At 37.7% G+C, this 12,247-nt stretch overlaps 1 protein-coding gene across 2 annotated transcripts in view; it reads right to left on the reverse strand.

Moving 5' to 3' along the window:
- The window catches only part of LOC121860407, a 65,554-nt gene that overhangs the window by 18,436 nt on the left and 34,871 nt on the right, over nucleotides 1-12,247 (reverse strand). For both annotated transcript variants that reach the window (XM_042357540.1, XM_042357539.1), the window contains one exon: nucleotides 9,601-9,691. In XM_042357540.1, the coding sequence (XP_042213474.1) occupies nucleotides 9,601-9,691 (91 nt within the window). The remainder of the gene's footprint in view (nucleotides 1-9,600; nucleotides 9,692-12,247) is intronic.

Raw genomic sequence — 12,247 nt, forward strand, 5'->3', positions numbered from 1 at the left:
CAGCCTCGCATTCCTTAACGCCCAAAACACTTCAGACACTCCTAGTCCCGTCACGATACCGTACAATGTATTTTAACATCCTCGGAGTGTTAAACATATAAAGGTATATAAGTTCTTTGTTGACATGTAACTTTTTTCCTCAGCTTTTTCCTACTAGACCGGAAATATCAATATTTTGGCCATTTTCATATGAATTATATAAGAACATAAGAATGTTCTTATCAATATTTTGGCCATTTTCATATGAATTATATATAGGGTTACCTAAGTTAAATGCAAGTGGTTTAAGAATCCAGTTTTATGAATACTGTACTTGTGCAATTACATGTCATGCACTCAATTAGACCACACACTTGAAAAGCGTAACAAAAAATTAGCAGTGAGTCTTGGTGTGACATAAGAATATAAGCAAATAAGGAGTCTGCAATAGGCCGGTTGGCCTGTGCATGGCAGCTCCTGTCGAGAGTTACTACCACTCTCTATCATCCATGAATCTATCCAGCCTCCCTTTGAAACTTTCCAGCGTTCCAGCACTTACTACAAAGTTGCTAAGCTTGTTCCACTCGTCCACCACCCTATTTGTGAACCAGTTCCTTCCTATATCCCTCCTAAACCTAAACTTATCCAACTTGAATCCTATCCTGCTCGGATATTATAAGAACTTTATCTATATCACCTTTATTGATTCCTTTCACCCACTTTAATACTTCTATCATATCTCCCCGCACTCTTCGTCTTTCTAGGGAATGCAAGTTTAGTTTCTTTAACCTATCCTGATATAGAAGGTTTCTAAGTCCCTGAATCATTCGTCATTTTTCGCTGCACCGACTCTAGTGAATTGATATCCATTCTATAATAAGGGCACCAGAACTGAACTGCATAATCGAGGTGCGGCCTGACTAGCGCAAGATATAGTTGCAGTAAGACCTCTGCACTCTTATTACTTACACTTCTAGATATAAAACCCAATATTCTGTTTGCCTTATTTCGAACATTAACGCACTGTTTTCTAGGCCGTAGGTCCGGGCTTACAAGTACCCCTAGGTCTCATTCACAAGTCGACTTCTCTAGGTTGATGTTCTTAAGGCTGTATACATTGACAGTATTTGTTCTTCCAATATTAAGTACGCTGCACTTGCTGGTGTTGAATTTCATTTGCCATTTTTCAGACCACCCCTGCAGTTTATTTAGATCCTCCTGTAATGCATGATCAACCACGCAGCTGGGAGTAAAAGTGGGTATCGGTCGCGGACGAAGTTTGCCCATCGTAAGATCACAAAATTGGTGTGGAAATTCCAGATAAAAAAGCGTCGCTGGCGGTGAGACGGTGCTGCATAGGAATTCTTGGCTGTGGAGAGTATTGGCGTGAGGCCGTCCGCCATGTTGGCTCACCCCCGGAATGTGAGGCAATGTAAACAAAACGTACGAGCGGCCGCCTGCCAACCTAATTCTTGCCTTTAAATGTTGCCTTTCACTTCATGAATGATTTGTCCATACATCATTATACATGCGCAAGGGTGGGTTATGTGAGCCTATATCTTATCCAGGGACGTCAGTGCCTCTTCAAACCTTACTCATGTGTATGTTTATTTAAGCATCCATATACAGTATCAACAATTCTATATACATATGAATCAATATACACTGTACATTGTGCCAATACATCTACTCTTTGCCCAGGAACATCAACAAGATTACTCTTTCCAAACTATTTTTCCTTTGAGTATTGCCGAATTGCTTTTATTAATTATAATATTCCCTACTCCATCAGTTAGTAGATATTTGTTTTCTATTATTTCTCTTCCTTTAACTAAGTTTAAAGTACCGAGAAATGTTCAAAAGTCACGGGAAAAATTAAAATAGCGGAACAAGTTTAAGTAAATCTGTTACGAACGCTGGGGCGAAAAGCGAAACAAAATATCAAAATAGAAGAAATATTGCAATACATTGATTAGAAAACAAGGAAATGTATATCGGTATTGGTGAATATTTCATCCCAAAGCTAAACTTAATATATAGTATATATAGGTAGTTAAGAAATATTGGGATCATTCCACTGTTCTCACTATGTTTTGTTCCTAAAGTTCATTATTCTGATAAATAGTATTACCAATTGACAGTCTAATCTGCCTATAACCCGTTCTTTCAACATAATATAGTTCCCATAAATCATTGTTCCAATAACACATTATTCCAACACCCATTTGTTCAGGAGTCTCAATGGTCAAACAGTCCAGTTTATTTATGGTTATTCAGGCCGTCCAGTGTTTGCAGTCCAGGATATATATATATATATATATATATATATATATATATATATATATATATATATATATATATATATATATATATATATATATATATATATATATAATTTTTTTTTTTTTTTTATACGGGGCACCCGGGCACAGGTCACTGACCCACTTCAGGGTCTGGGGGCGAAAATATAGTAATAATTAGTAAAAATTATGAAGAATTTAAATAAAATAATAATAATAATAATAATATAGAACCATAAATAAAAAAATCAAGTAAAAAACGATATGTAAGTTGCGTTGTCCAAGTTATAGAGAAACAATTGAGATCTGTTTGTAAATATACAAACATTCCCACACGGGAATAACCGCGTCAACACTGATACACGATGATGCTACACTTCAAATAAAAATGGATCAGGTTATACGGAAATATGACATTAAATACTTCAAATGAAAAAACTTAATATCAAGGAGCACTTGAATGAAACTTCTAATTTGTTTCGATCATATATTATAAATCTTCGCTTTTGTGGGCCGTTTTATTGTGAAAACTCGTCTCTCAATGGTCAACAAATCAATCACTCTGACGGCTTCCTTCTGCCAATGGACACCTGCAGTTTATATGTCAAAATGTGAACAATTTCATAACGATGGCGACGACGACCTGTACAATGTCTTGTGTACTTCGTGCTGACAAGCTGAGAGTTAATAATATATTCTATTATCACCTTCTAAAAGATAAAAGGTGACAACACTAATAATAAACATGTCTAGTTTATCAGTCTTTCGATTATTTCCGTTACAATATAAAGTTGGAGATCAACATTGGCAAGCAATTACATGTCTCGCATTCGGTCCCACTTGGAACAATAATATTGAGCCAAAAAAAACAACTTGTGCATTTTGTTGATTCTTCATTACGTAAAATGGTGTCAGTGTAATGGGCTCACAGCAAGGTATACCTCAACTGGTCTAAACATTACCTCAAAAAGTCCTTAAAGACGCCAAAATAAATACTAAATAAAGAGGGATGAGTACGTACTGCAGCACACCCGTCACGATACACGTCTGCGAAGTGGCAAATAATTCGAAGGCGACGATTTATTGTTGCTTATAAGAGAGAAGAAACCCAAGAAAACCATTATCTCCCCCTTATAGAGAAAACAAATTACAGAAATACAAACTATCACGTGTACTGTATGTGTGTGTGTATGCATTGATTTGTTAAATATCTACAGTATGATAGTCGTGTCAACAACTTCCAGTGTGATGAGTGGAGTTTCAACAGCAGGTACATGAGTCTATCGGATCATAAACTGCGCCAGGAAAAGTTTATTAAATTATGGGCATATGGCGGACGCCACATTGCCCCCGAAGTGTTGCCAGAAAACTTCAAGTGGCGGCGGCGTTGGTGGAGATACGACACTTTGGTCTCCCTCCCTCAGAACTGATGCACACTACTGCCAGATGCAAATGTCTGAACTACTCTTTGCCCGAGCACATCAACTACAAAAGTAATAAAATATAGAAGTAATTAAGTTATGTGTTCATGATTATAATATGTCAGCGCTTTATGTTCGCTTATAAGAGATAACGTCCAAAGAAGGTGACACTTTCCTTGAATGATATATGGCGCGCTGCCAAACGCCACATGAATAAAGGTTATCTCAAGATCCCTCGTAAAAATAATGATTCATGGCACATTTCATGGCGGCGTGCCTTATAAGGATGGGTTAGGGATTGTTCCGAAATAGCATCTATTAGTGTCATAACTAGGAGATAATTGATCCAATGAACTTAAGCGCTCGTTTACACACCAACCAACAAGACTCGGTGTTTGTGGCGTCACCTACACATCTAATATAGGATGATCCCACCAAGGTAAGTCCAGAATAACTCTCCTCGATTATATGGCTCAAAAGATATGAATAAATAGTGTCTCAGGTGGATTCCAGTGTCGTAGGGGAGAAGGTTATTCTCTCTCCACCCCCCCTCTCTCTCTCTCTCACAATTACTATATGACAGTTTCCGAGTCATTTATAAGACTTAGAGAAGTGTACGTCAACTGTAACTCTTCTGCCACTCCTCATTTTTTTTATAGATGGTGAGTGTGAAGTATTCCTAGTCTTGGCAGCCTTGGTACAACGCTGGTAATACAACGTGAGAGAGAAACTGGGGAAAACAAAACAGTAACGTGAATAAGAGATCTAGATGTGTTTAGCAGCGACATTTACTTAATACTTGATGTTCACATGACTTAGCAGTTTTCATAATTCGCTTCTGTCTGCTGAAGGAAATGAACCTATTTTGTGATTGATTGAGCTGATACACGTGACGTAGTTTATGAGGCTCACAGGTGAACACCGTTGTAGTTGGACTGTATGTTTTGTTTTTGTTTTTTATGCAGTCAGTATGAGACGAATTTATACTCTCACACCCTATACCAGCGTTTAGTGGATCAGTGCCCCTATCCCACGGGAACTGTTACCAATATCAAATAACGATGTATGTACTACGCCTTCAAGATACAATAGTTGTGGGTACGAAAGACTTGGGTAGATTTTAAGTACACTTACATCATATCTACGTTAAGGCACCATCTCTGTGATACTGTCAATACAAAATTACTGTATTGTATTTGTTCTGTGCCAAGTAACTGTAGTGACGTTCGTGGACAGGTTTACTCAGCTTTACTTGTTGAAGACTACACATCACAGTAGACCTACGATGGTGTGGGATAACTGTCTTAATATATATATATATATATATATAACAATTTCAGCGAGGTTATATTTGGTTCTAAGGTAACTTTCCTCAGTAAACTCCGTCCTCGTGGAATTTGATCTCTATCCCGGCATCTTACACCCTAAGCCCAGTACTCTTGACATACCAGCGGGACAAGTAGCATGAGATAGTCTCCATTGGCAGAGTTTGGCTGGCGAGTGCCCGAGCGCGTTCTGGCAGAATTTTACTCTTATCCGGGCATGACGTACGTTAATTGGTCCTTGTCCAGTATGACGCTAACAAGTGTCCATCCAAATATTGCCCCCTCCCCCAAAAAATGTTTCAGTCTAACCTAAACTATCAACAAACATAAAACTAACTTTCGTAACTTAGTACAGTAGTTGAAACACTACAGCACATAATGATAGGTGGGAGCCATCACCGTGCGTAAGACCCACTTAGGCATGGATTTTACTTTATCACTGCTCAGCCACCGTCGCCGAGTTGCACAGCATTAAATGCAGCATGATGTGAAAGTCAATGTGTACACCACTTAGTATTACTGGTGAAAGGGCAGATAGTTCCTACTGCGCCTGGCATCATGTTTGTGTGGTGGGCCTTTCTACTGTTGTGTTATGTGGTAAGTTGTTGTTATTACATATATTTATTACTATATTTGAATAGCCAGGTTACTGATACATCGATTACTATTTATCCTATACTACTACTACTACTAATACAAATAATATATTCATAATTCTATACCTTCTATTATCATTACTTCAGTTACTATTGGCTTGTTTCTCTCAAAGTTTGGAATTTCGAACCAGAAATATGCAACACATAATACCTACAACGAAAATGGGACAAAATGCACATGGAACACAAAAAACAGACGTGAACACAACAGATGGAACACAAACAGACGAGGACACAACACAAGCAACAAAACACACGTGGACACCACACATGGTGCATAAAAGCACAGGTGGAACAAACAAGAGAGGGAGGAGACGGTGTAAAGAGAGACCCAGGCAGTAACACGCAGGAGGCAGCCTTAGCTATAAGTTTCCAGCTGTTTGTGTTGGAAGTGTGTGGCTGTGTGCGCGTCGGGGTCTTTCCTCACGCGCTCTATATTTAATTCTCGTTGCTCGTGAAATATTAATTTGTAATTGTATATATCACGATCATCGTAGAATTAATGTAGCGACAATAATGACACAGGAAATTGGTAATGTTTAATTGTACAGTATATTATAACAACAAACGTTGGTATGCTGGCAGATGTAAACAAGAGGTTTTGGCAAGAGTAGTGATGGGTATTGTATTACCATGCCAACCTACCGTGATGTTCCCCACCCCCCACACACAAGTTTTAGCACACTTAGACTGTACTTCCCAGGGGCGTTTTCCCTCCACTCTTATTTCATTCAATCATTTGTTACTGAAAACAACGGTACAGGTGCATGTACTGTATAAGCTCAAAAACTGGAATTTCTGGATGATGGTTGTCGTTCATATAAAAACTGTGTACAGACAAAACACAATGGGATTAATGTATCGGTAAAAAGTAATTGTTTTTCAGGAGGGGTCTGACGAATTAGGAACTGAACAATCCTGTTGTCTCACTAGGGTTGGTAGGCGTGGTTGTGAGATATTTCCTACCTATTATGGTAGGCTTAAATTAGTGATTTAATTCGAAATATAAAATTAGTTCGTTGCAATATGATGGGTGAATAACAGTATGCGGTATGTGCCTCTATCAAAAACCTTCGTTTCTGGTGTCATTTTGTTTCGCACAAGAATTTTAAAGATAGTTTTTTTTTACCCAGTGTACATTATCATGACGCAACATCTTGCTGAATTAAACCATTAAGACGCACAATACGTATACATTTGTCACACACACACACACACACACACACATCAAAACTGGCCATGAACTTTAATTTCCGGTTAGAGGGACCATGATGTATCCTGTACCAAACAAGCACTATTAACACATAATATTTGTGATTAACATTTGGTGCTGATTGACAAACCACTTGCATTCCATCCCTTACATAGTTTGTGCATGGAAAAAAAACCGCTTCGATACCAATAAACAGACGAGAACAAGAACCTTACTCACAGCATCAGAGTAAAAATATAAAGATGTTATAAGAAACCTTATGACAATGAGAGCACTGACCAAGTGACAGTGACTCATTGTCAAGTACGGATGTTTTTGGAGGGAGCTGTGGACTTCCTTAACATGTCTGGTGATGTTATCATTTTGCTGTTATGTGGTGATATTGTCTCAGCACTGTACTAGGTCACAATCTTGTAAGTTAGTTGTCAGGGTATCGCCAATGTTAAGTTAAGGATAGTAGTATCAATTAAGTGCTAGATCAGATTACCACCAGCCTGTTAATATCAACAACACGTTAAGAATATTATCAGAGTACAGTACTACACTTTGTGGGTTACAATAAAAATGTACAGTGCAGTATGTGAAATTTAAATGGTAATACAATTTTAGTCATCTCTGTTAACACCATGCTTCCAAATGTCTGCATTTCCAAAGTAATAATCAGAATATTGTGTAAAGAGACCTCAGATATTATCATTAAAATGGTAGAGTGAGAACACACAAGCAGAAACTGGTAGTTGCTTCCCGAGCGGCAGCTGTACTCTGCAAGTTGCCAGGACTGTGCATGACAGCGACCAACAACCATTTTAAACTTGTTGCTATATACAGGTACATATAATGACAACAGGGACCACTTTACGGCCGTTCATGATTCAATGTCGTGATAATTATTGTTGATGACTACTTTTGCTGTTGTCAATGCTGTGTTCTTTGTAATTAAGAGTAAGAAGTGGTCATATTCAAACAACTTTTAAAGGTGGACAAAAAATATAGTAACGTGACGTAACCTAAACCTGCGACATTATGCTGCAACGCACAACCTTCTGATTATAGCTACCAAGTCTCTTGACTGGCGCCAGGTGTTCACTTTATAGATCATAGTTTTCGAGACAGTTTGTAAACCAGGCCAACAATTTCTTCTCGGTATTGCTTACGAGTCATTTACCTCATCCCCTAATCTTCCCCAGCACAACATTTTCAAAACAGATATAAACAAAAAGTATTTACGCTCTGGCCCACATAACTTCTCGGACTAAATTTCGCGAATGCTTCTCAACAGGTTCACACAAACACACGAGGGCGTTCACCAAGTCTTGAACTGTGAGAAGGGAAAGTCATGAGAAGGTGAGGTGACCCAGGCTCAACATTCACCAACCTCACCCATCACTTACTATCACATCTCTCTCCTAGATGTAACCTAATCCCTTTTTTTTCGTCACATATGGAGTCGGTGGCCGGTACTGCACACGACAGTCTTCAATTTCCTAACTATAAAAGTAAGGTACCCGTTTACAGCTGCGTAGCCTGTATAGGAGGCGAGTACAGCATCAACCCGGCCCTCTACACCCCTACAGCGCATGCAAGTCTAACAATAGCCTGATGCAAAACATGTGACATTTACGAACTGGTAATGATGCCAAAACTTTAAGTTAAATTACTTGATAGGAAAGTCCATAAGCGACTGGACACCATCAATACCATTATCACCATTATTCACTTCCATGACCCTAATCATAATCTTGTACATAACCTTCATCAGTCTTTCATGACCCGAGGCCCAGCACAGTATGATAAGACGTCAAAGACATCTCAGACCTGGTCATAAAATGATGTTTATAATGATTGTACTGTGTAGTGGGGCTGCTTATGTAGTGCCTTGAGCTATGGAAGAGAAATAATAGACGAATGATGAAAGTTCCAGAGAAGATGATAATGATAGTGAAGGTAATTGTGATGATGATAATGGACTGAATTAACGGTGAGGGGAACGGTGAATCTGTTGTTAGTATCAGTGAAAGTGGGTGATGGTGAAAATGAAACCGAAGGAAAGAGGAAGTCGATTGGTGAAACTAGAGAGGTGATTGTCCTGGACAGTACAGTATCGCGGTTCTTTGTCATCGAGGTTACGGTATTATGCACTTCTTATGAAAAAGGCAGAATGAATTAACCAAACCCAAGCTAATTTACCTGATCTCACGTCGTTTATAATAGAGTATATTCAAGTTAGGTCAGACTGATAGGTTTGGTTAAATTTGCCTACTTAAAGATGGCTTGTACGATTTCCACCGGAAAAAAAATATATATATTTATATATGTATGTATATATATATATATATATATATATATATATATATATATATATATATATATATATATATATATATATACGGGAAAATGGAAACGGAATACCTTAGCTTTCGTCTTTATTAAGACATCTTCAGAGCATTGTGGATTTGATATATATATATATATATATATATATATATATATATATATATATATATATATATATATATATATATATATATATATATATATATATATATATATATATATATATATATATGGAACATCTAAATATTAAGACCGTCTAGTGCTAAAAATCGATGGATAGAACAACGAATTTTGCTATGATGTTTGGGAAGAATATATTGGCCATGATACTACCCGAGACAGTTAATACCAACAAAGACGAAAGTCACTCACCTTCCAATCTCCTTCTTGATATCGTAGAATGTGTGCATGTCCACATCTTGCTTGACTTTGACGTTCCTTGGGGGGAAGGGGTCAGGTAGCTCTGAGGAGGGAGAGGAACAGGGGGTCAAATTAACTATCTCCTATGTTGCATTGAAAAACACGAAGCCTGTCAGAGAATGTACCACAAATACTTAAGCCTATACTGATGAGTTTATCACTGTATTATGATATCCCGGTATTCTTTATAAATATACTTATTCTAATTTAAGTTTACAATTCATTTTGATATATCCTTTTCCAAAGTACTACTAACATACATCCCGGTAAGTAAAAATTAGCAATAGAATACGTGAGAAATTTGTAATAAAAAAAATTATCCAGGTACAAGACTGAATATAAAGTCCTGTATGTAGTATTATAAAATAGATATTGATATACCTTATTAACGATGCGTCATTCCGGTATAGTTTATGGGCCCATCAGCCAAAAGCTGCGCGCCTACAGTTCCCACCTTCGTGAATATAAACATTGATATATGTGCACCAGATTTAGGGCAGCTAATAAATAAAGCAAGTAAAGTTTGCCAGTAATAGTGAACTTCGAAGTCGTTTTGTCTACTCAAACAGGACACTGGCACGTTTCTTTGTCAAACTTACCAATGCTCAAGGTAGAAAAATAAATGTCCAGAGGAAACGATGTATATATATATATATATATATATATATATATATATATATATATATATATATATATATATATATATATATATATATATATATATATATCTTGTGCTGGACTAGCTTGCTGCAGTACAGAATCAATGCCGACCATTTCACTAGGTGTAAGACACTGAATTTTTTTTATAGCTATCGGTGTACAGAAGGAGAGCCAAATTATTACTACGTTTTTTATGGGATCTTTGCCGATGAGACTTGTCGTTTGCGTGTTTTTTCTCCTTCTCTGACACCGTATGTATATAAATTCTGTACAAGTAAATCAACATGAACATGTCAGTAAGAACCGTAAATTCTGGGCAGTAAGGCCGCCCCTTCTCTGACAACTTTATCCTTGAACGTCCATGCATGACTGTTCGACGGTTGGTGTGGGAGAGGAAAAGGCATTAGAATGTGTTTCAACACTGGTGAACGACAATCTGACGTCAGTCCTGCACTTGTGACTGTCAGATACTAAATGTTAGATCCTGATTAGTCGGAATTTCGGTGTGAAAGTTTCCTTTCGTATTCCTTGTATCGTGATGAGCGCAGTAACGTAATCCACATGTGCCATTCCAGTCAGTACGTACTTACAATGACAAGAATGGAAGTGTACAAGTAGCTTTTAATCAATGAAATTCAAGAAATTTGACCATAAAGATAAAGAATGTATGACACCAGCACAACAGCTCTCTTCCGGTATAACTGTTTAAAAATGTTTACTTCTCCAAGTAATGTAATGTCTATCACTAATTTGTCGAATTGAACAATTTGCAGTCATTCACTACCTGCCAGGTGAAAGCAAAACTATGCGTCCGGTGGGGTTTAGCATTTAGGTCCGAGGCACACCAGATCTTACTTCTTATAGGTATTTAGCACGGTCATCTTGCAAAATTCATTTCGCTATTCATGCTCTACATTTGTGAGAGACTAGATGGGGTACATAGAAAGATTTACAATAACGTGAATGTGGACTACGAAGTTTAACCTTTACAAAGAATAGACATACCATACTCTTATTTTTTCGCCCCCTAGGCCCCGTTCTGGGTCGATGACCTGTGCCCGGGTGGGCTATTACCCGTAAAAAAAAAAAAAAAAAAAATGGTGTACGATGATTCTTAACTAAAAAGAAATTCTAGTGATACAGGGAAAAAATCCGAAATACCTATTGAGATAAAAACGAAATTAACCCTTAATATTTTTCCACCACTGGAGCCTTTGTTTAAACTGAGTGTGTTTTCAAACAATGGTGAAGATTTCCTGGAGTCCAAGACCGTTATCGATCTTTGATACAAAAAGGACTGGAATAGTTTACTGCAATGAGTCACCAGACGACGTCACGATGTTAGGGGCTAATACACGCCTAAGTTGAGCCCTGGTAGGAAAAACCTTCCTCTGTTTCATGAGTTGTATACTGTAAATTACGCGTTAAATATTCAGCTTCTATTGGAGGGGGGTGAAGTGACTCGCCATTGAAGTGACTCGCCATTTTCCCAAGGACCATGTCACCTTCATCCGTGTGCACACAAGTGGATCATCACCAGAATCTGGGCTAAATTTTTATAAATTTTCGTTATACTGTTGGCGGTCTCGAAGAAATTCACGATTTATTTGCTTTATATATTTTTTGAACACTTGGTCTGGTTTATCATGGCCGATCACCTTACAGTTTCTCCGAACAGTGTTATGTGTTTATATTAGTTACCACTTCACAAGAGCTCACTTTCCTCGCCGTGTTTGTGATAACATTAACAGCCAGTTCGAATATTTAACAAAACAAACGCCCTTATGCTGACTGAACCAGAGGCTTATAAACGGTGATGACCTAAGAAGCAAAGCTACCGTATACCCTGCACTTTACGTATCATTTGCAGCTACTCATGTATTCACGTATATAATTTATTCACGAGTCTTGTGGACTTAAACTCAATAGCTATCGTAAT

Source organism: Homarus americanus, unplaced genomic scaffold (assembly GCF_018991925.1).
Source record: "Homarus americanus isolate GMGI-L3 unplaced genomic scaffold, GMGI_Hamer_2.0 scaffold28051, whole genome shotgun sequence".
NCBI lineage: Eukaryota > Metazoa > Arthropoda > Malacostraca > Decapoda > Nephropidae > Homarus > Homarus americanus.